A 25,382-nucleotide genomic window follows, 5' to 3' on the forward strand; every position below is an offset into this window, starting at 1 on the left:
TGATCTCGCTAGCGTTCTTGAGTCTTTTCCAGTTACTCATAGCTTCTATCTTACTGGGGTCTACCATAATACCATCCTTTGAGATGATGTGACCCAGGAAGGACACCTGATCTAACCAAAATTCACATTTTGTGAACTTGGCGTACAGCTGATTCTGTTGAAGTGTCTGCAATACTATATTCAGGTGCTCTGCGTGTTCTTCCTGAGTTCCTGAATAGATAAGAATGTCATCGATGAATACGATAACGAACTTATCTAAGTATTCTCTGAATACTCTGTTCATGAGGTTCATGAAAGTAGCTGGAGCATTTATCACGCCAAAGGGCATGACTACGAACTCGTAATGTCTGTATCTAGTCCTGAATGTTGTCTTGGGTATATCCCCTTCTTTGACCTTCACCTGATGATAACCTGATCTGAGGTCTATCTTAGAGAACACTGCTGCTTCCTTTAGCTGATCGAACAGGTCATCAATTCTGGGAAGAGGATACCTGTTCTTGATGGTGACTTGGTTCAGTGCTCTGTAATCTATGCACAGGCGCATGCTTCCGTCCTTCTTCTTCACAAACAATACAGGCGCTCCCCATGGTGAGTGACTAGGGCGTATGAAGCCTTTGTCAAGCAGCTCCTGTAGTTGCTCATGAAGTTCCTTCAGTTCTGCTGGAGCCATGCGGTACGGTGCTTTGGAAATAGGATTTGTACCGGGAAGGAGCTCTATCTCAAATTCAATCTCCCTGTCTGGTGCTAGTCCTGGTAACTCTTCAGGGAAGACTGCTGGGTAGTCACACACGACTCGGACCTCTGCTAGCTGTTGATCCTTGTCCTGACTAGTATTGACTACGTGTGCTAAAAATCCCGTACACCCTGAATCCAGTAATCTCTGTGCCTTCATAGCTGAGAGAAATTTCTTGGGCTTTCTCTTTGGTTCTCCGATGTACTCAAACTGCACTTCTGCTTCAGGTTGGAATATGACCTTCTGTTTACGGCACTCTATGGAAGCACCGTATCTGATCAGGAAGTACATCCCAAAGATAACATCGTAGTCAGTCATATTTAGCACTATCAGATCACAAAAGAGTTCTCTGTCTGCTATAATGACTGGCACTGCTCTGAGCCAGTGCGTGGATGCCATAATTTCTCCTGAAGGTAACGTCGTCAGAAACTGACTACTGAGTACCTCTGGAGGTATTGCTAACTTCTCGGCAAATGCCCTGGATATATATGAATGGGTTGCCCCAGTATCGAATAAGACAGTTGTACTTTGCTGTAAAATACTAATCTGACCTGTGACAACTGTCGAGGCATTTGCCACTTCCTCTCTGGTGAGTGAGTAAATCCTCGCATTGGTCGTAGCTGGAGGGGCTTCTAGTCTGCCCTGGCTGATGTGTGGACCATCTAAAGCGGCCTGCATCTGATGTAACTGAGCTGGCTGGCCTCCATACTGAATCGGCTGTGGTAGAGGAAGACTAATCTTGTTCGGGCACTGCTTAGCCATATGCCCTTTCTGTCCGCATTCAAAGCATCCTCGTGTGCCCTTACGACAAACTCCAGGGTGGAATTTCCCACAAGTAGCACACTTTGGATAACTGGGCTGCTTGCTGGCTGGCCCTCCTTTTGGGTAACTCCCTGGTTTGCGCTTGTTGCTGGAGTTCCCTTTCCAGTTAGAGCCATGAGAGCTGTGACCCTGCTGTTTCTGAGTGCCTGAGCCTCCTTGACCTTTAGCTTCCGAGAGGACTTGCTTCTGCTGCTTGATGCTATTCTGGTAATGCTCAGTGATTAGAGCACTGCTCACTAACTCTTCTATGGTTTGTGGCCTATGAACGCCACCAGCCACGTTCATTGCTATTTCCGGCCTCAACATCTTGAGCATCAACCGGATTCGTTCCCTTTCTGTGCTGACTAACTCAGGGCATAGACGAGCCAATCTGTTGAATTTCTTCACGGCTTCCTCCACTGAGAGGTTGCCCTGGCGAAACTCGGTGAACTCGTCGTAGTGGCGGTTTGTGACCCGCGTGTGAAAGAACTCCTCAAAGAATTCTTTCTCGAAGTCTGCCCATGTCATCTGATTTACTAGGCGCTTCGCTCTGATTCTCTCCCACCACATACGTGCATCTCCTGTCAAGCAGAAGGAGGCGCACTTCACCTTCTCGTGTTCTGGCCAGTCCAGAAGCTCCATCGTACTTTCCAGTGTTTTGAACCATGCCTGAGCATCCCAAATTCTCTGGCTTGACTCTCTGCCACTGGATCAGATAAGCTTCTCTCTGCGTCCCTACTGCTGGGGCTACTGGTGCCGTAGGCTGGACTGGTGGAACCTCTAAAACCACTGGTGTCGCTAAGTTAGGTTCCGGGGTGACAGTGGGAGTGTTCTGCTGACTAGCCTTTAAGGTGGCTATTTCCTGTTGATGTTCAGCTAGCTGCTGCTGTAACTGAGCCACTAGTGCTATAAGGTCTGGGGGAGGCACTGAACTGCCTGCCTCATGCTGGGGCCCTTCTAGCTGGGCGTCCTCGTGCCATTTCTAAAGACATAGAGGACATACATAACTAATACAATCATGTTTATGTAACTACAATCACTAACATGTTAGGTACTATCATCAATCAACATGCTACAGTATCTATAAACATGAAAGAAAGAACATAATAAAGTGAGAGACGTTTCTTACTTGGAAGCTGCAGGTTCAATGCTGATGTGTGTGTAGGAAGTATGGAAACTGCTCTGATACCACTCTGTAACGACCCGCCTTCTACTGGCTAAGCTGTAAGATCGATCGTTACATTATGCTGTGCTAACTATTCCCCGACCATCCCTAAATCTAGATGCGGAAGCTGTACTAATGGAAAATTTTCTAAACTATTAACATTTCTTGATTCTATACATGCTAAGGGGTGTAATCTAACTATTCATAACCTATCTTACATCCCCCATGGTCAAGGAACTGAATTAAACACTTCCCAGCTGTTATCAGACCTCTCAATCGATCCACCGATCGATTGGAATGGTCGAATCGATCCAGTGATCGATTCAGCACGCTACTGTGCTCAGACAACATTCTGGATTGATCGACTCAGACAATATGTCATGAGAGGTCGTCAAATGGGCCGACGACATAAGGGCCGCCACAAGGGCCGCCACAAGGGCCGCCCAAGAGGCCAAAGGGCCGGGTCGTTACAATAAAAACAGATGTTGAACTTGCTAAAACATGGTATACTGAAATCACTGAACATGAACATTAAAGCATGACATACAAAGCTAACCACAAACTATCATGTGTATCAATAAAGAAGAACTAGCTAAACATAAACTGAGTTAGACTGGAGCTGAATTCAAACTCAACTAACATAACTGATCTTTTTGAGTTTTGAAAAGCTATAATATAATAGATTAAAATACATAATCATACTGCTAATGGGCCCGGCAACTGTACATGCTGTGTGCGCATCCTTAACTAGACCCGGGGTTGTAAATCCCGAATTTAGTAAGGTTTACTAGGTTATCTAAACCTAGGGACCGACTATGGGAGCTCAGCCCAATGGATATCTAATCCTGTACAGTGCCCCTACTGAAAATAAAATACTGAACTTTAGCTAATAAATACTTGTCTTGCTTCTACTAGGTTGTCTAAACCCAGAACTAGGTTATATAAACCTAGAGGCGACTGTGGGAGCCCACCCATTGGACATCTAGTCTGGTAAAAGCTGAAACAAGACTAGGTAAACTGTACAAATGCTTCTATTGCATTTATCTAAACTACTAAAATGCCTAAGTTGCATTTTTTCTGAACTAAACAATTTATCAAACACTTGGCATGCGCTAATTCACATCCTTTGTGTCGGAAATCTACATACTAATAAACTAACACATGGAATTCACATGGAAGCTACTTATACTGCAGGTGAGGGGTTTCTTACCTCGAGTTCGAATTTTCTTACGATTCTAATCGCTAGATTTCCGGAGGAGACGATCCTTTCGACGATCTTCTCGCGTCTATGAGTTCTTCTCGCGGAGGGGAACGTCCACGTGTCGAAGTCGTCGCCGGAATTACCCTTGGAACCCTCAGAACGGAACCCTTGCTTGTTCTTGTGGTTGGCGCCGAGAGAGGGAGAGGAGAAGGGAGGTTCGGCGGTGAGGGTTTGAGGAGAGGAAAAACTTACGATCCAAATAACCCTTCACTTAATTATTTCCTATTTATATTAAGTGGTAAATTTCCACCCATCTCTAATATAAATTTAATTGATTCCCTTTCCTTTCAGCACGGTCCTGCTGGGTTCACCTGGTTACTAAGGTTCACCATAAGTCATAGGACCCATAGGTCTCGGGTTTAATTCCCGCTTAAGCTATTTTCGTTTTCTATTTATTTTTGCTACTTCCGCTACTCTAAAAATTCCATAAAAAATATTCTAAAATTCCAGAAAAAATCATAGAATATTTCTAAAAATAGTTTTGAGAATTTTCGGGTGTTACATGTGTAGATTGAGAACTAACAGTTTTAGAAAAATTATAAGTCTTTTTAACTCTCACAACTCACAACTCACAACTCACACTTGGGCTTACCTTTCGTAATTTGACCTCGCAAGTATGGCCATCTCTTGTCTCTACGTCGCACTGAACTCTCGGCTTGCTTCACATATCATTATTCACTCTTTATCTATGTGACTCATCTGTTTTTCAACTACCATTGAACTGTCGATCGTGATTCGATGTATAAATTACAAAAAGGATCAAGAAAAATTAAGGATTATGGACGAGAGGATATGGATTCCCTTGACTCCTTGTAGTCTCCTACACCGGACCATTCTGACACCATGTGGTTCCATATCCAAATGGGTCAGACTCCGTGTAGACCCGACTCCAGTGTGGATCTGACAGTTCGACAATTTAGAACTATCGATTTGGTAATTTCTAGGATCGATCCTTAATTTTAATCATCTAAGATAATTCGATTCATAGTTCGGAACCATCAGTTTATCATGGTTCAAAATTATTATATTATTTTTTAAAAACATATAAATTTATAAAATTATTTGTCGGACTCATATGTTGGACTTATTAAGAATAATTATATGGTAAAAAATATTAATTAGTTATTAATTAATTAATTAATATATAAAATCATGTAAAGATAAATGATTATGAATTAACTAAGAAATAATATTTTTCTAATTATTAAGAATAATAATATCATAAAAAAGGGTTAATTAATTATTAAACAATTAATTAACCTATGAAAACATTAATAGTTATAGTGTGGTTGGTTAACATAAATCCCTCAGGTTGTGACATAAAAATTTATTCCTCTCAATTTTCATGAAGAAATGTTGTCTTCACATCCATTTGCTCCAGTTGTAAATCGTGATGTGCCACCAAAGCTAACACCGCTCTAATTGACGTATGTCTTATCACCGGAGAGAAAATTTCTTCATAGTCAATCCTCTTTCTCCGTGAATACTTCTTTGCTACTAACTGAGTCTTGAACTTCAGTTCTTCTCCCTCTGACATTACTTTTTTCTTCTTGAATATCTACTTGCACCCTATAGCTTTCTCTCCTTCAGGAAGTTCTACTAGATCACATATTTGGTTATTATGCAATGACTCCATCTCCTCTGCCATATCACCTGTCCACCTATCCTTCTTTGAGTTGTGTATCACCTCCTGAAAAGATGTAGAGTCTCCGCTACTAGTGATAAGCGCATAAGATACCAAGTCTTCGAATCCGTATCTGGTGGGTGGTTTTACGACTCGTCTCGTTCTACCACTAGCTATAGTGCGATGCTCCGTGTGCTCTGAGCTAGAATTATCGGAGTCATGAGTCTCTAGCTCCACCTGCATAACATCTTTCTTCATGTTACTTTGTGGTGTTTCCTTTCTTTCTTCCTGAGTACACTGTATCATAGCCTTCTCGTCAAACACCACATCTCTGTTGATCACCACCTTTTTTGCCTTAGGATCCCAAAGCTTGAAGTCTTTAACTCCTTTTTGATACTCTAGAAAAATGCAATGTTTTGACTTCGCATCCAGATTTGATCTTTCCTTACTAGATATGTGCATGTAGGCTGGACATCCAAAAACTCGAAGATGAGAGTAATCTACTTGATTCCTTGCCCATAATTTCTTTAATACTTTGCCTTCTAGTGCTACCCTTGGTGATCTATTAATGAGATAACATGTCATGTTAACTGCTTCCACCCAAAAATTCTTTGCAAGTCTTACATTCAGCCTGAGACATCTTGCCTTCTCAATGATTGTCTTGTTTAACCTTTCCGCCATCCCGTTCTGCTGAGGTGTCCTGCGAATTGAGAAATGCTTCATTATCCTATGTTGTTCACAAGATTCCCGAAACTTTAAATCAGTGTACTCAGTCTCATTGTCTGACCTAAGACATTTGATTTTCTTTCTGGTCTGGTTCTCCATTTCAGTTTTCCACAGTTTAAACTTTGGAAAAGTTTTTGATTTGTGACGCATAAAGTATGTCCAGACCTTTCGTGAGTAATCATAAGTAAAACTTATAAATACAAGTGTCCTCCACGTGATGCTACACTGCTGGTCCCCAGAGATCTGTATGTACATAGTCTAGAATTCCCTCCGTCTTGTTTGTTGTCATCTTAAATTGCGCTTTGCTATGTTTCCCAAGAACATAGAATTTGTAGAATTCAAGCTTGCACGTCTTGACACCCTTCAACAAATTTTTCTTGTGAAGTTCTAGCATCCCACGTTCACCCATATGCTCTAGCCGCATATGCTACAAGACAATACTATTTGATTCAGACTCTACCGAGGTGACTCCACCTACAACTATAGTCCTTATCAACTTATAGATGTTTTCTGCTACCTTTTGTCCTTTCATTACCGTCAAAGTTCCCTTGCTGACCTTTATCACCCTGCTCACTAATTTGTAATTACAACAAATATCATCCAGTGTACCTAGTGAGATCAAATTCTTCCTTAGCTCTGATATATATCTGTCATCACATAGGGTTTGGATCACACCATCAAACATCTTGATTCTAACGTTTCCTATGCTGATATCTCTGTATGATGTATCATTTCCCATCAACATTGAACCAAAATTTACTACCCTATAGGTGTCAAACCACTCATTGTTTGAAGTCATGTGATATAAACATGCAGAGTCTAAAATCCATGCTTAAATTTTCTTCTTCAACTATGTTTGCAGACTTTGCCGAACTACCTAATTGCTCCGAACTCGACATAACTGATAGCATATCTCCATCACCGCTCTCTAAATTTTCTTCTTCAACTATGTTTGCAGACTTTGTTGAACTACCTTTATTCTCTACAATATGTTTCTTTATCTTTGGGCAATCTCTCTTAACATGACCTTTAACTCCACACTCGAAGTTCGTGATCACCTTCTTCCTTCTCGACTTTGAACGAGCCTTGTTGTTATTGCCAGATCTGGTTGAATACATTGATGTGCTGGCTCAGATCGGTTCCTTCTATCATCTTTAGCCTGAATAATTTCTGCTTGAGATACTGTTTGTTTGTTAATGATTTTAACATGTACCAGCTTTTGCCAAACTGCAATCGGCGACTCCTCGTCCATGACATGGTACATCACATCATTCGTAAGACAAAGCCTAATTGTTATCACTGCTTTCGCCTGAAGTTCTTTGTCAATGACTTTGACATGTACCAGCTTTTGTGAAGTTCTTCCCAATCTGATCTCTCCATGCTTTCCGATTTCTTTTCTCCTAGCGCCTTCACCATGCCTTGTTGCACCAACAAGTCCTTGTCTCTTCTCTACCATAATCCAAAGTTTTCGATTCCGTCAAACTTCACCATATCAGACTTCGCAAACCTGTAGCTCTGATACTAATTTTTGGTACTTAAAGGATGTTCACATATTCCACAATGACACGATATTATCTACTTTTAACCTAGACGTTCATGACTTTACTCTTGAGCTCTCCCCAAAAGGTTTCATATCAATGAAGATATCTTACATCCTTTTAAACTCATGATCTTTACCAAATCTTTCTAATGTAAGACTTTGATTGAACCCAATAAATATTAATTTAATTATTTTTATTTAAAAATATAATTAATTAAATAAAAATCTTATTTTTTTAATTAAAATTGAATATAATTTTAAAATTTTAATTAATTTAATTAATTCGATTCAAAATTAAATTAATCGATATTTTATGGATTCAGACAGTTAAGTTTTTATAAAAAGAAATTTCATCAATTCGTTTGGTTAATTTTTTTTTATTTATTTGATTTTCAATCAATTCAGAGTTAATTTAATTTTGACCGAATATTCAGTTTTACCAGGGTCCTTGAAGGCTAAGTAGAATATTCTGAAAAAATATGCTCTCTTTTTTTTTTCCCTTTCAAACTAATTAAGCGTGTCACCCATGTTGATGGTTGTCTCCTCGTGGGCTAAACTTGATGTACAAGTCTTTATTTATATTTTGAGTTTCATGATGAGTTGAAGACTAGATCAATGCAGAGCCTGACCAATTCGAGACGAATTCAAGTCCAGTTGGACCTTTCGATTTCAACTTTAGTCAACTGAACCTAAGACTCGGTCAATGTACTCGGATTGAGTTAGCTAACTTATGGTCAAACTCGGGTCAAGTTGGCAAACTCATGACTGAGTTCAATCGAGTTAGCCAACATTACATCCAAGTTAATAATAAATATAATTTATTCATCCTATTTAGCTTTCTTATCGTTCATTGGTTTTATTATATTTTTTTATCAATCCAACGTCCAATTTATTGAGTTTATAAAAACCATTTAATTTATATATGGTATCTTTAATAATAATTTATCAAATAATATAATTTTTTTTAAATAAAGTAGTGGCATTCAAAAGGTCAAAAACTTAATAATTATTTTATAATTTTTTTATTTCGGTGAAACAAATAAGGAATTAGATTTTGATATTTTAAGATGATAATCACAGAAGATCCAAAGTTATCTCTCATAGCAAAGAATATTATAACTTATCCGGTGTCAATCATTATTATACAATAAATATTTTGTTTAGGAGTTAATATCTTGAATGAAAGATGATTTATTTTAGCTCTGGACTTTCTGAAAGGGAAACAACAAATATAAATGAATTTAATTATCCAATTAATTAGATTAATTATCCAAAAAACCAATAGAAATGAATAAATATACAACTTCCTAATTCCTAAGATAATAAGGATAAAAAAATAAATGAACTATGATATTTAAAGAGAAATTAGTTAATCTTCATCTTATAATTTCCATTTTATTTTTAGTTTAATATCAAATTTTTATTATTTAATTTTAGAAAAAAATCATATTCATACCTAACTATGCATCCAGAATCTTCTTTTATAGAAAATTTTAAAATATTTTTCCTCGAAACTATTCTATATATTTCGCAAAAAAGGAAAAAGATAAAAAAACTGTTTTCCCTCGCGGTTCGAGGCACGTGCGAAGTATTGGCGTTGCTAATTGCTATAACCATCGCAGTCGGAAGGGAGTCATCGCTGCCTCTTTCCTTCTCTCGACGTCGTCGCCACCCATCGGGTCCTCCGTCCACTTTTCTTCCATCTCGTAGTTGGTGGTCTTGATCCACCGCTGCATTCGACGTCTCGTCTATCGGGACGCCCAGATCTGGCCACTTGGTTCTTTTGTGCGTGTCAAAATAGGTATGCCGATTGCTCGTCCTTGCTTCTTCTTCTCTAATCTTTTGCTTCATGTTATTTATCGCGTTTTCGCTCTCCTTCTTTGATCGCCCCCTTTGTTCGTTTTTCACATTGACACTGACTATAAAAAGATTGATTTTTTGTTCGATCAAATTGGTTTATTTCTTTCTTTCTTTCTTAGCATCATAATCTCGAAGGGGCGAAAGGCATTTTTTTTCGGTGCTTCTGGTAGTGATCGGGGCTTGTTGAACTAGTTAAGAAACTGAATTCATATTAGTCGTGCGCTAAATCTCTTCCCGTTCGGCAAGAAAGTATCCTGAAATATCGATGATACCCATATCAGATTTTCTTTCCCCTTTTGATTTGGTTGACAATTAACCAAAGGTGCAAACTCTGGCATTTATTTTCTGACACAAAATAACTCTTTGTTTCCTCTTTTTTTTTTTTTTTTTTTTTTCATAATTACCCTCTGTTACTTAGTGTTTCTAGTGGTACAGAACAAGTTTTTAATCAATATAAATCCTGACAAAGAATTGGGTAATTTTAAAATACATTTGTAAACCAAAAATATTTAGAATCATTGTGCTGGTGCAGTGGTTGGGACATTCTCTGAGGAAATGGTAGATTTTAGTTTTGAATTCTCATAGCAACTATCTTCCTTACCTAATTGCTATCCTAATTATATATATTTTATTCTTATAAAAATATAGACCAGAATAATAATCCTGTTGTCTAGGTCAATCAATTTGACTGCCTCAACCATTTGACCCGTTGAAAATTTAAATAATAACTTTGTTGGTTCATTCTTTGATCTGCTTACACATTGCTTTTTGGTTTTATTCCTTGGATCCCAATGCTACTACTAAAAGATTTCATGGTTTAAAATTGTGCTTTTTTTTTTTCTAGATGGAGTAACAAGAAGTTCCCTACTCAAGTTCTCTTTCACCAGTTCAAATTCTATTTTAGTGTCCTTTATTATGCGTCTAAAAACTTCTTTTCCAATGCCTTCCATCCAAATATGTGATCTTTAGAAAAATAGTTCAAATTCTTATTCCTGTCACTGTGCACAGATTTGCCTATTTGGTATTTGTTTACTGCAATCAGACTTTGGTGAGAAGCATGCAGTTTTTTTTTTATTAATTGTTTGAGTTCATATGCTTTAAAAAAATGAAGAGAAAGCAACTTTCCATCCCCTTCAATTATTATATCTACGTTTTTATTACTCGGATGCTGATACTTCAGCTGTTTGTAGGTGCAACCGTGCAATTCCATCATAGAACGCAAAAAATGTTCTTTATTTTGGCATTGATTAGTACTGATTGAGTCAATAACTAATATGGATGCTCTGGGAAGCTTCATACATACTTTTGTCACTATTATCTTTTTTATGAAACCTGGTCACTAGAATTTTGTTTGCCATTGCATTAGCCATCCATCTGCATTGCTTCTCCTTCTTTTTGATGCAAGTTACATGGATGGAACTTGGATGGATAATCGTGACTCATCTGTGGTCCACCATATTCCACCTTAAGCATGTCACTTATCTTCTTGTCTGATCACTAATCCCAACTTCTATTCAAACTGGTTTTGTGTTCTGCAGGATTTCAAAGTGTGAAGGAATGGAAGCTGAATACATCCCCCAACCCTGCAACCCTCTTGCTTGCTCTTTCAGCAGAACGATGGAGAAGTCTCAGGCACACGAAAGATCAGATGGCACTGCTCCGGCGACGGCCATGACCGGTCACTTTGACTGCAACATCTGTCTCGATTTTGTGGTGGATCCAGTGGTCACCCTCTGTGGCCATCTCTATTGCTGGCCTTGCATCTACAAGTGGATGCAAGTGGAGAGCAATGCTCACCAGCAGTGCCCAGTGTGCAAGGCCTTCCTCTCTCAGGACACCATCGTGCCACTGTTTGGTCGAGGCAGGGACAGCAGTCCCAAAGTGGCTCAAGGCATTCCGCTCCGTCCTGCCATTAACTTCAACCATGATAACACAGTCAACAACTTGACACAACAGTCTCAGTTTCAGCAGCAGCACCACCACCACCACTTGAATGATAGTATTGCCTATGAAGATTCTTCGTTGCTGACTACCGGCGTTGGTGGTTTGGCATTTTGTATACTGCCTTGGGTGCACAGTCGTCAGCATATTCTCACATTGAGTGGCAACAATCCTAGGCTTAGAAGGCAAGAATTGCAGGTGGAGAGCTCACTGCATCAAATATGGGTCTTCCTCGTCTTCTGCGCAGTGGTTTGTTTTCTGGTGTTCTAAATCTCTGAAACAGCTTGTAAGTAATTCAATTGTGGATAAAAATTAGCACGAATTAGCTGATGAGTTACCATGCGGATTCGACCTGCACACAATTACGGTTTTGTAATTACTATAATATTTGTAATAATTATAATTTCGTAATTACTTAGAGTTATGATATAAATAAATGCTGCAGATGAGACACCTTTTGATTAAAAAAAATAATAAAAAAAGAGATACCTTTTGATGAGAACAATAAAAAGGGTCGCTTTTTGAATTTTTGGCCAAAAAAAGAAAAATTAAATGAGGTGGGTGAGGGGTAATGATAATTTAGATAAATTACGAGGGCAAATTTGAAAGAAAAATATTGAATGAGGCAACCTTTTTGTTAAAAGGACCCTTTTGCCTATTAATTAATTAATTAATTAATTTTAAAAACGAAGCCACTTCTTCCCTGCCCGCGAGCGAAGTTGGCGCTCGTTTTCCGACTCCGTTGCTCGCTCGCTCATGCCTTCTTCGTAGTGAAGCGAGAGCATAACAAGGAGCCGCCTTTCGCGGACGACGAAGGATTCAATAAACCTTCCCTGCCTCTCCCACCACTTCGGCGCAAGGAGATGAAGACGACGACGGCGACCGAACTGACATGAGCTTCCTTGAGCGATTCTTCCTTGGAGACGACGAGAAGACCGCGACGAATACCGCCTATATGGGGATCGAGGAAGATTCCGCCGTTCTCTTCCCCGTCCCCAATCTCTCCCCCGTCGCCGATTCAATCGTCCATCGATGCTCTAGGTTATTCCGTTCATTTCCCTTTCTACCTTTTGCCGTTCTTTTGTTTCGATACAAATGAGGTTTCTGAAGTGTTCGTATTGTTGGAACTGTTGATTCTTATGCGAAATGTTGTAGAAGGCAATCACCGGATTTGTAAATTGTGCTTCCCACGCATATCTACTTTTTCTTATTTCGGAGATCAGACTGTAAACCCTAGGCCAATGTACTTTATCTCTTATGTCTCTTTCTGTGGAGAGGACCATAATTAATCTTATAGGAGTTGTTGATATTGATTATCATCAAAACTGTAACCTTTATACTATCTGTACATTTTATATTTTATATTTTAATGAAGCTCGTAGGCCCTGTACTTCGAATTTCTTCCCGACAATATGCATGTAACTCAATAGGATGGCAAAATTAAATCTTGCGACTCTCCTAATTGTTATATTTTTTATTCCTTGATCATGATGGTGTTCTTGTATTTCAGTTGAGATGCTTTGTTTAAAGTTCTGGTTAGAAGGAAAAATTACATCTTGTGACTCTCCTAGTTGCTACATTTGTTATTCCTTGATCATGGTGTTATATTTTGGTTGAGCTGCTTTGTTGAAGTTCTGATTAGATCTCTTATGTAATATAATTTGGACGAAAAAGCATAATTGACAAATGTCTTTCAGGATTCTTATGTTGTCAATCGATCAGTTGCACCAATCTTTTGAGGCTGAAGTACCCGAGCATTGGAGGCAACCAAAGGATTATGCTAGGAACCTTGTGGAATATTGTTCTTATAAAGCTCTTCGTATCGAAGCTAAGCGCTTGGATCATCTGAATGATAAGGAGTTTTCACTTTTAACATTTGATATGATGCTTGCCTGGGAAGCACCTGATACAGATACTGAATCTTTACTAAAAGTGAGACACTGAACGACTTTTTTTGATATGGTACTTGCAATATTTATCTCACGTGGGTTTATGCTACTGTATATAGTAATGAAAAACTTTTCATGTGCAGTTACTTTTAGTTTGATTCAGCACGTACATTATTATAGCTATTAAATGGACTTTTATTTGCTCACTCTTATGCCTACTATCGACATAATAATCAACCCTCTTTTTTCTCTCTATCTTTGTCAGGTTACTTTCACCCATTTACCTTTTATATGGAATTGTCCACAAGTTTACCTTTATTTGTGCCCTGTTAGTTGTGACATAAAATCATGGTGATTGAGATCTATAATTCTTTTGCATTACTGAAAATTTTGATTTCGTTCTATCAGGAAAAAGTTTGCTCAAGTAATCCAGAATCTGAGGATGATGATGATGATGATGATGAGGGGTCATTGTTTTATGAAAGTGCAACGAGAACGGCCAGTCAGGTTTGTCATTGTTGTTTGTTACTTGTACCATCTATTTCTTCACTTAATTTGTATCATTTAGTAAGTCTATCAGACTACTTTTGACAAAATATCTGTTTCATGTATTCTAAGTTATATTTGTTTCATATTCTAAATTATACTTGTTTCATGGACATGAAATCAATCTTTCCTTGTGTTAGATTGATGGAAAGAAGACTGTTGGACTGGAGGCTTTTGCCCGGATAGCTCCTGCTTGTGCTGCTGTAGCTGATCCAATCACTGTTCACAATCTCTTTGATGCACTTACTAGCTGTTCAGGCGGTCGACTCCATTATCTTATATATGACAAGTACCTCAAAAGCTTATACAAGTATGCAATCCTTTTTCGTTGTTGTTGTTGTTGACTTATGCTAATGGTAGTCTTGGTCTTGGTTCAGCAAATTTTTTAAACAATATCGAGGCAGGAGATACCATATCATATATTATAGCTTATAATTGCAAAAGTACAGAGGACCTTATTAGTGCAAAGACAAAATGCTCTTCTATTTCTTGAAAGGAGAACTACCCGATAGTTGGAGTAGCTAGATAACTCTAGTAACTAACAATTTTACCCAAAAGTAATTATGATTTAACTAAAGACATTAACAGAAAGTAGAGTCTACTTGAGGTTGCTTGATTTGGACTGGCAATGCTTTGCTGGCTCTTCAATCTCCATCCATATGTTTTTCCATGTTGTCCATTATCCTTCTTACTCTTTGAATTAGGATTTCCGCTGCTCCTTTCCTTCGACCTTTAAGTCTGCTATTCAAAGTTGAGCAAATGATTCAGCCATCCATGAGTTCTCAAAATTTTCCATGATTGATCTCTGAAGATTATGTTGTTCCTTCACAAACTAGTCGAAATCCATGCTTGAATCATGGTGTGAATATATTTTGATTTGTTGTTTGGTTCCGTCCTATTCAAAGTATTGGGTAATCAGATCATTCATTTTGAGGTTAGCCTCTTCTGCAATATAGAACCACCCCATTTTATAAAAAATATATATTGCAAAAAGTGGTTAGTTGTTTCTTCATATGTTTTACAAAGAAATGCATAAATTGTCAGCCAAGTACAGCCCTTCTTTTGAAGGTTTACTTTTGTATGAATTTTATCCTTTCCAACATGCCATCTGAAGATTTTAACTTTCTTTAGGATGAAATATTTCCCTATGGCAGTTGAAAATTTTTGTTTTACCCAGTCGTGCATCAGAAATTTTTAAGCGGAACTGATACTGAATCCATTTTCTGAATTCCACCTCCAATGAACTAAGTCTTGCAGCCCATTCTGCAATTGTAGTATTCTCATAAAATCTTTGGTCATGCTAAGTCCAAAGCAGTTGAATCTGGGTTAAATAGAAACCACCAACAAGAGCAGAGCAAAGTTAGGTTGAGTATTCTGAGATCTGTGGCTCGCAATCCTCCCAAATCAGTTGGTTTGATACATTCTATTCATGCTATCAAATAGGTCTGCTTTAGAGTTATTGCTTTAATGATAAACTTCTTCAAAGTTGTTCAAAACTGTTTCAGTGCTGGTCAAAACAGCTCCCTCCAATATGGTAAAAGTTGCTTAGACACTGTTTAAGACTTTTGATCAAAACTACTACAAAGTATCATAGTTTTAAACTATTTCAACGTGAAGTAGTCTTGTTCAAAACTGCTTCAAGTAATTTTAGTCAAGACTGCTCCAATTGATCAAAATTGTTGCAACTTTGATTAAAACTGAGTTAATTTGATCCAACCAATTTTAATTAAAACTGCTTCAACTTGATTAAAACTATTCAATAATGTTATAGTAATTTTGGTTAAAATTGATATAATAATATTTGACTAATTGACTAAAAAGGGTAATTTAAGAAAAAAAAAAAGAGACTTTTTGATAATTTTTATATATAGGATGTTCATTTTCATGAGAAGATTCTGATTTTTGACCCACCTGCCTTATTGAGCCTATTTGTTTTAGAAGAGTCATCAAGACCTCTAGAATTGTGTACTATATCATAGTATTCTTTGATCCTTTTGCTCCTTGCAACTTGTCTCAACACCGTGTCTTTTGTCATCATGGCCCTTTTGTATGGTTGTCTCACACTCTTATCACATTTGGTCTACTTTGGATTCTTAGAATTTCCAGATTGAGTCAACTTAATCTTCTAATGAAAGAGTGTCCTGGCTAGTGTGGCAGTGGAGTTGGACTGCCCATTGAATCAGTTTCTTTGTTGTCCTCTAACACCAGATCCTCCTTCCCAATTGTCTCAACATCCTTTGAGCTAGAATTGGCCTCTGCCAATCCTTTTTGGCCTTATGCAATGTTGTTGGCATATATCCTTTCACCAAAATGGCATATAGAACTCTGACTCCTTGTCAACCTCAAGTTTTGAGGCCAGATTGAAAAATATCCATTGTTGTTAGACTCCAATGTAATTCTTGTCCGCTTCTCGGATTTTCACCATGCTTCATCGACCCCGGAGAAGATGCCGAGATTGACTTGTCTTGGAATTTGACTTTTTTAAACAATGGTCTTGTTTGTTGTTGCTCTAGCTTCATAGGTGTTGAGTGTTTATTTGATGCTAGGTTCTTTCAAAATTAACTATTTGTTCCTCTGTTAGAGGTGTTGTAGAAATGTCTGCGATCGAGTAAATAGCTCTACGAACGAATGGCTCGGATCGAATTGAAAAATGGAAAAATTTGTACAAGTTATACCTTTCGTCACCACTTTGTGTAAAATCGTTAAGTATAAATATGTCAGATACCTGTGACTCGATTGGCAAAATAGTCTCTCTCTCCCCAAAAATATGTTTTTTTTACCGACGCACGAAGAAAATATTTTGTGAGTCTCCACTCGGATGTCAAAAGTTATCCCTTTTGTTTGTAACTCAATTGAGTCAGGCATCTCTGTCTCTTTGCTATGTTTCACTAGTTAATTAGGCTGTCACATGGACAGATTAACTGTTTAAGCAATTCATAAATATGCAAAAGATAGGTACCCCTACTAAGTAGATTCGATTCAAAGTGAAATCTTCACAAGACTTTCCCTTCATATCCCAATGTCACATTCGAACACCGAAAGAACTCATACTGGGCAAGTTGATAGTCATTCATGGCACTAGGTCCTCACCAAACGACTTATTGCACTTCACCATAATATTGGAGTAGTCAATGGGCATGAGGCTCTACCTATTACACCTTCAAGACTAATGAATTAACTCAAGTAAAATATATTCATATGTTTTATATTTTTAGATTATTGGTATGAGGGATGAAACACTTATAGATGGCAGTGTGAGGAGAATAACAGGAAGATTTGAGTGATTTTTTAAACTCAATTATGAAACATTCATGCAGGTGACTTGGTATTGGTAGTGTATGATTCTGAACCTATCTAAAGTAAGGTATATTTTTTCAAAAGGGTATTTATGAGCAATCTGTAGCTACGGAGAGAGTGAAATATCACAAGTTCACAACCTTAATTTTTTTATGAGGTATTAGAGGTAGAAAAATAGACTAACCTTGCCAGGATATTTCATTTTAATATATGTATATAACAACTTTTCATATAAACTTTTTGATTTTTTTCTATTATATGAAAATGCTAGAAATACACCTTTTATAGTTTTAATTTTCATCATGGAGTACAATTTTAGTTACAATTTGAAGAAAGTTTATTTTTCCCTACACAATAAGGTTGCTCTTTTGCATTACTTTGAGAACTATAATGTTAAGAAAATTTGGTCTTTGACTCCTTTTAGTCAAGTAATACTACAGCATTGGTTTAGAACATATGCAAATCTTTGACAAGGATATGACGGCACAGTTTGAGGCTTGATTATGTTCATTTGTTCATCTGTATGTTGCAGATTGCTTCAATCAATGAAGAATGTATCAGGAAAATCTAACAATTACAAGTTTAACCTAACTGATGGGGAAATTATATTAGACTCTGACACTAAATCTGTTATGCAACATAATGGGACATCAACAAAACCTGGTTAAGCACCTTTCTCCTGGTATTACTTTTTTGTAAAGGTATATTGTTGATCAACATAAAAGCTTTAGAAGGATGTTTTTAATGGCAGGAAGGCTGACACTCACTAGCCATGCTCTATATTTTGAAGCATCAGGGATTGCTTCATATGACAAAGCAGTCAAATATGACTTGTCCAAGGACTTGAGGCAGGTCGTTAAGCGTGAGTTAACTGGGCCATGGGGCGCTCGTCTTTTTGATAAGGCCGTCATGTACAAGTCAGATTCTGTGTAAGCAAACAACCCCCAAAACTAGTTTTGGCTTCCTCTTCTTTTACTATCAAAAAACATAGTTGCCTTCATAACTGCTAGAGGTTTATCTAATTCCTTTTTTGCAGTGCAGAGCCCATTTTCTTAGAATTTTCCCAATTCAGTGGTCATTCACACAGGGATTACTGGTTTTCAATCATTCAGGAAGTTCTTAATGCACATAAATTTATAAGGAAGTACAAATTGAAAAGGTTTCAAAAGGAAGAAGCTCTTTCTAAGGCAATTTTAGGCATTTTCAGATATCGTGCTGTGAAAAATCCTTTTCATAGCACACTCTCACATTTTAAGAGTATACTTGCTTTTAACTTAGCTGAAAAACTTCCAAAAGGAGACAAAATCTTGGAAGCTTTATATAGCCACTTGGAGCTGATGCAGATGGAATTTCAGAATCATGCTGGCCTTCTGGCTATATCAGAGGAGATGCCCTTAGTTGGTCCACTACCAGATTCACTATATGCACTTACAAGAATGGGCTTTTCGCTACTGAGGAAGGAAGATAATCCAGCGAATGATATTTTGGTTGGTAATGTTCATGTTGGTAAGACATGTCCACTACAAACTGCTGTCAGAGAATCATTTTGCTATTCCAACAGCGTTGAGGCAGCACGCGCAACATTTTATCAGGTCAAAGTAGAGGACATAAATACAAACTTAGCTGTGATTAAGGTATGCTTATGCACTTCAAATATGCATATTCAGCTTCTTATAAGCATGTTAAATTAAGGTCAATTGAATTAGAGTAGTGAGTGTGCTGTTTTTACAAGGAGATTGCAGAAAAAGTATCATAGTGTTGAGAAAATAAGCTGGTAGAACTCTTTTCAACGGTCGTTCATCAAAAGAAAATCCAAGACCTTATGTAGATTAAGAGAAAATAACCAAGAAATCACAATGCAAGATTTATCTACTTCATCACAATATGTGGTTACACCTAGTGGAGGAGAATTCTAAAAGTATACACTATACAAAACAATACAGAGTAGTACAAGAAAGGACACAACTTTTCCAACAAAAATAGTTGAAAAGAAACAAACATCCAAATAATCCAACTCAATAAATTTGAAAACCTAGAGGATGTAAGAAAACATAATGCCGCTATTCCTTGCAAAACCCCAAGAAGATGCGTGGTTTTCCTCTCTTCCTCATTTTTAAATAAGACTACCAAATAAGCTTTTAAGATGTTCCAGATGGTGAAAAGTTAACTGATGGATTATTTTGAATTACCATCCTGACACTTGGGTTGACATATCAGAGAAAGAAATCATGCTTGTTAACTTTACTAGCACTACTGGATTGTCAAGTTGAGGTTTCATTGATTTACTGTAAAATTGAACACCTAATGTATCTTGCTATTGTCATAGTTAATGAATTTTCAATTAACTATTGCCTTAAATAAGCTACCTGTCTTCTTATGAGAACTTCAACTTGCTAGCAAGACATCGTTATGTTTATTCCAAACAACTTTTTGGATTTCTTTTGGTGCTTTATATATGGATCGATACCATTTAGTAACTAAAAGGACCGAGGCTAGTGCTAAGTATCCTTCTTTTTAATGGTCCAATTAGACAGTTCTTTTTTTGGTGAAAAAATTGTTTGCTCTTCATGTTGCTCGATGGAGAATTTTATATTAACTTTATTTTGGTTGGGTAACAGTTGAAACATTTTCTTGGGTGGACTTCAGTAAGATACTTTCCAATGTCAAAATTTGAATCTTTTAATTCTGCTGAACTTAGAATTTATATGGCTTCTTATGGGGTGTGCGGATAAGTTAAAAAGATAATTTGATCTTTGTGTTGCAGGATTTACTTTTTCCTTTATCGGAGATGGGCAAACTTCTCCAGTTTTTAGCTTCATGGGAGGATCCCTTTAAATCAAGAGTGTTTCTATTTTCTCTCTTATTTCTTCTTTACAGGTAGTTTACATTTATGCTGAATATGAAATCTTTGATGATTTTTGGTAATACACATACTAATATTGTTTCCTATCTGTTGTTATTAGACAGTACATGCTAATATCTCCAGGCTCAATTGCTTTACTAGATACTAGAATTTGTGGTATCTGTAAATTGCAAGAGAGTTTGAAATTTATGAAGTATTTTCTTCTGCGAAGAACTTGAACTACTAAATGCGGGTCATTATTTATGAAGTATTTTCACATTCCATATATTTCAAATATCTGAATTGTGGCTCAACCTTAGCTTTTCAGTGAATCTCAGATTTAAATATGACTTAATAGTGATAATTGCAAGCCTACACTTAATTATCTTCCATCTTTATTATGTTAATTAGTGAGTCTGGCTTTATGATCCCAGGGGTTGGATCTGGTACACCATGCCATGCATTTTCTTTTCTCTTGCTCTTTGCATGTTCTGGCATAAACATCATAATATCGGAAAACCCGCCGAAGTGTTCAGAGTTTCACCTCCACCAAGTAGGAGTGCAGTCGAGTTATTATCAATGTTACAAGATGGAGTATCTCAGCTTCAAACAAACGTCCAAACAGGAACTATCGCTCTTCTTAAGCTAAGAGCTCTCCTTTTAGCATTTCCTCAGGTCTGCTTCTTAGTGTCTTAAATTTACACAAGTCAAGTTCTTCGATTGTATTCTAATTTAGGATTTGGATTTCAAGACGACCCCCCATGTTGCTGCTTCCTTGGTCATTGTGGCAGTAGCTTTCTCCATGGCGCCTTTCCGATACCTTCTAGCTCTAGTGCTTCTTGAGGTTTACACAAGAAGGATGCCGCTGAGGAAACCGAGCAGTGAGAAGTTGGAAAGGAGGGTCAAGGAATGGTGGAGTCGCATTCCTGCTGCTCCAATTCAGATTGCCAATCCTGAATACAACAACTCAAGATGATATCAAAAGTCATCACAAAATTTCTCCCATGTAAATGGTTCCGCACAGAGTTTCCTTTTGTTTGGAGTCTTTATCGTTGTTTCAATTCTTTTTTTCTTTTCTTTTTTGACATTTTTGTTAAAGGATCCATGAGAATTAGTCATTTTCTTCTCCAAATCACTGTAAACTCCTTGTTTGTTGATGAAGCTCATGCAAGTAGAGAAACTAATATAAGTTACATTCACACATCATTTTTTGCTTTCTTTCTTGGGTTCGAGTTCAGTAGCATTAAACCTGCTCAACAATATTCACATGGTACCTAATGCGGTGGTAAAAGGAGCACACCGAGGACGAGTCAAAGGTGAAAAAAGTTGACAATGTAAAGGTCAAATTCAATGCGGTCAAACGATTCATCCAGTCATCAAAGTTGGCCGAGCGGATGACAATGGGCCGATTAGGTATGAAATTAGTACCCACTTAGTAATAGGACGGCCCAGGATCAAGGTACCACCTGGAGGCTCGCCCGACCAGCTCGTTCATTCGGTCGGGCGAGAGACAACACCCCATCAGTCGGACAAATAAATGGAGGAGAACAGATGTGCACAACTATGACGAGCAAATGAAGGATAGTCCAACCAGACCGCCTGTCCGGCCAAGCAAGGAATGACCTACTGAGCCGAGTGACCATGGAGAAGAATAGCCTTGTGCGACCGGGCGGGGAATCTTGGCCGACCGGCTCCCCCGCTCGGTTAAACAGTGGGACACTTTGTTTAGCTCATCATATCCTTCTGGGAGTTAGTGTTATTGACAATAGGGCATGGTCCGCCGGTAAATCGCACAGCGGAAGCTTCTATTGTCATGTCAGAGATTTGTACTCCATATTAAGAAAAATGTTAAGAACACTTTTCTGGCTTGTCCTTTCATAGGATAGTTGGGAAAACATGCACATGCACTGAGAAGCGTGCATGTCCACTAAAGAGGTACCATATAAAGGAGGTTTATATACCGACAGAGGTATGCGTTATTTGTATTCACGCTCTTGGTGATGCTACAGTTCTTTGTCTTCTTTCTATTATTCTGGTGACTGATTTGAGTGTCGGAGGGCCAATATCGAGGACCCCTTCTCTGGCCCGACACTGACGTTCTTGGTTTTATAGAGCGGAGCGGAGTCTTCATTCGATCAATCGCGGAGCCACATCCCCAACCAGTTGTCTTTACCACTTTCAGATAGGATCATATTGGCGCAATCTGTAGGAACTTAACCTGTATCCGAGACGTGAAGATAAAGGACGTTGGACGACTTACGACCATGACATTGACGAAGGAAGAATTGGACATGCTGATACAAGCACGAGCGACCAAGATGGTGGAGTAGCAACAACAGGCGATGGTCGAGCACCAAGCAAATGAACCCACGATGTCAACAACGGGACAGCAGGTCGACCATAGAGACCGAGCGAAAAATATATCTGCTGGAGGGCAAACAAGAAGTCAATCGACACATATGGGGATGCACCAAATGCGCTGATCCCCTTTCACCGAGCGTTGTTCCACACCCCTTCAGAGGAACAAGGTCGAGTGGATAGATAGCAAGGATCCTCCTCAGATGACGCGCCTATTCGGGACGAACGGAAGGGAAAGACACCAAGCATTGATGATTCCCCCGAACAGATCAACAAGCAATTCTCTCAGGGGATCCTGGATGACCTACTACCACAATATTAGACACTATTGACGATCGGGGCGTGTCATCACCGGGAGCACGCCAACCTTCAGTAGGTAGGCGGATCAGAGATGTTAAATGTCTACAGCTGATCAGATCGGAGGGCTCTGAGGTCACCTGACCCTTTGATTTGGACTTCGAGGGTCGGATTGTGGAGACTGATGCCCCTAGATCGACCAGTAGGGGAAAGAAGGAAACTGACTGCGCTAGAAGTGCACTAGTCAGCAATTCGAGCAATGATGGAGTTCGATCGGATGAAGAGGGCGTTGGAAAAACAGTCGTCCTCTCGGGGACGACAGAAGACTAGCTCTCACCCCGTTCGGACAGGGCTCGGGAAGCAGGTTCTTCCATGGGTGCAAGTGTTGAGCTCCAAAGCGGGAGACCCCCTCCTAGCGGAGTCTCTTTCTCTACTGGAACTGAAGCAATGGCTCGTCAAAGCCCGCAGACTCGGTCGACAAGGACTCAGACTGTACGACCACCAGGACCATGGAGGGTCGCATGGGAGGAAGCTCCCTAGTGGTAGCGGTGGTGCTGCTCCTTGTCATTTGGCTTGCCTCGTCGGTTTGATTAGCTAAACTTTCGACCAACATAAGTTCGCGACTCTCCAGCTCGGCCGCATTGCGAGCATTGATCTCGGCATCTGAGAGTTTGCTCTTGCCACTCAGCAGAGACTTCAACATGACTTCGGCTGCAAAAATGAAAGTAAAATTAGTTAGATTCTAAGGTGATATAGGAAGAAAAAGTTTACCTAATTAGTCGGGCAGCCGAGAGCGGACGAGACTCAACCCAAAAACATACAAAACGCCTTCATGCAATAGCTTATCTATGTGATATTTCTAGCCGACGAGCTGAGCGGCCGCCTCGAGGTAGGTCAGCTCCCAACGATACTTGTGCAGAGCGAGAGGCTTCATCAGCTCCATTTGCCAGTCGGTCAGAAATGATGACTGCTCGGAAAGTCGAACATAAAAGTAATACTCCTTCCAATGCCTGTTGGAAAAAGATATTTTATCAAAAAATATAGAGCCCACTCGGGTTTGTATAAGAAAACTACCCGCCTCAGAGAGCTTAGGGTAGTAGAAGCAATAAAAGATGCGTGGGACGAGCGAGATGCCATACAGGCGGAATAAGATTATCACACCGTACAAAAGCCTAAAGGAGTTTAGTACTAATTGGAGCAGAGGAATGTGAAAATATCTACAAACTTCAAAAAAGAATGGGTGGATCATGAAGCGTAGACCGGCTAAAAACTAGTCTTTGAAAAAGGTAAGAAAGTCGCCCGGCGGCGTGTGGGGGCATACTCAATGGGGATAGCTATTTGGTAGTCATCAAGGATATCATAAGTCATCTGCATTTGCATGATTTCATCGTCATTGAAGTCAGATGTCGTGGAAGTGTTCCACAGTCTGGCAACGGACGAAGGAGGAGGAGGAGGAGGAGAGGAACAAACCATAGAAAAGTCGATGAAAATCAAAGATCGGGCAAACGAAGGAAGAGAAAAGCTTACTGAGAAATATCGCCAGCGATGAATGGGGGGAGAGGAAAATTGACAGAGAGCACGCGCAAGGGAGAAGATGCGGTGAAGTAGAACTGTAGAAGAACGATGATGAATAAGACTTTAAAAAACCTAAGGGCGACCGCTATGAGTCGTCCGATCGAGGGCTGTGGAAAACGAAGCCTCAATTTGGTCATTGAATTTGAAAAGGTGTCCGTCACATCAATCTCAAATATTTGTCTGTCACATCAAACGTGCGGCGATAGAAAATGGGGCACACGGTGCTCTGTTATGGGGAGCATTAATGAGGCTTAATTAAAGGGCATGGGTGCCATGCTCGACATTAATAGCCGGAGATTTACATAGTTTTCAAGAAATTGGGATTGTTGGAGCAATCCCAATGGTCTGTGCGACCATGTGTTTTGATGTTTGGGCAAATGGTTTAAGTTATGTTCACCCTTGTATTTGATATGTGTATTTGAGTTGTGTAGGTTTGTAGGATACACATGTGACTCAGGTTGATGACTTCGGGTCCGGTGAAGGATGGAGCATCCGATGGATCGTGGACAAGGCAGCGAGGACAAGGGCCGAGGGAAGCGACTTCGAGGCATACGCCAAGGATGACATTGGGGACGAGCCGCGAGCTTGAATGCATCCAAGGGACGGGAGCCAAAGGAAGTAGGCTTGAAGGCAAGAGGTCAAAGCTCAAAGAAGCGTCAAGTGAGTCATAAGGGTGAGGGTATGAGTGCACGAGAGATTATACTCGGAGTAAAATCATAGGTTTAGGGGTTTACAGTAGCCTTACTGTAGCAGTACTGTAGCGTTACTGTAGCAGTCGAATGCATGTTTTAGCAGTCGACTGGTGCAGTCGATTGGGAGCGAATAGAATGGTTCTGTTCGTTCGGTCAGTGTGGGCAGTTGACTGCTAGTTTTAGCAGTCGATTGGTATCGAGCCGTTGGGATGTAACAGTCGAATTTCCACAGAGG

At 39.1% G+C, this 25,382-nt stretch overlaps 2 protein-coding genes across 2 annotated transcripts; both read left to right on the forward strand.

The window, feature by feature from the left end:
* The first annotated feature begins 9,434 nt into the window (after nt 1–9,434).
* Nucleotides 9,435–12,014, forward strand: LOC122027400 (E3 ubiquitin-protein ligase RMA1H1-like). Its single transcript, XM_042586350.1, has 2 exons — nt 9,435–9,651; nt 11,249–12,014. Exon 2 carries the CDS (start codon nt 11,268–11,270, stop codon nt 11,919–11,921), a length of 654 nt encoding a protein of 217 aa, XP_042442284.1. The 5' UTR covers nt 9,435–9,651; nt 11,249–11,267; the 3' UTR covers nt 11,922–12,014.
* Nucleotides 12,015–12,543: 529 nt separating this feature from the next.
* Nucleotides 12,544–21,201, forward strand: LOC122026768. Its single transcript, XM_042585489.1, has 10 exons — nt 12,544–12,692; nt 13,349–13,583; nt 13,949–14,047; nt 14,227–14,396; nt 17,916–18,046; nt 18,135–18,312; nt 18,420–19,017; nt 20,261–20,304; nt 20,660–20,900; nt 20,962–21,201. Exons 1-10 carry the CDS (start codon nt 12,544–12,546, stop codon nt 21,199–21,201), a joined length of 2,085 nt encoding a protein of 694 aa, XP_042441423.1.
* The last annotated feature ends 4,181 nt before the right edge of the window (nt 21,202–25,382 follow it).

The sequence above is a fragment of the Zingiber officinale genome, chromosome 10A (assembly GCF_018446385.1).
Source record: "Zingiber officinale cultivar Zhangliang chromosome 10A, Zo_v1.1, whole genome shotgun sequence".
NCBI lineage: Eukaryota > Viridiplantae > Streptophyta > Magnoliopsida > Zingiberales > Zingiberaceae > Zingiber > Zingiber officinale.

Coding starts and splice junctions, on each gene's coding strand:
- LOC122027400 (XM_042586350.1), top strand. CDS start 11,268: ATGGAAGCTGAATACATCCCCCAACCCTGCAACCCTCTTGCTTGCTCT.
- LOC122026768 (XM_042585489.1), top strand. CDS start 12,544: ATGAGCTTCCTTGAGCGATTCTTCCTTGGAGACGACGAGAAGACCGCG. Junction 19,018..20,260: donor CAAACTTAGCTGTGATTAAG/GTATGCTTATGC, acceptor TCTTCTTTACAG/GTAGTTTACATTTATGCTGA. Junction 20,305..20,659: donor GAAATCTTTGATGATTTTTG/GTAATACACATA, acceptor TTATGATCCCAG/GGGTTGGATCTGGTACACCA.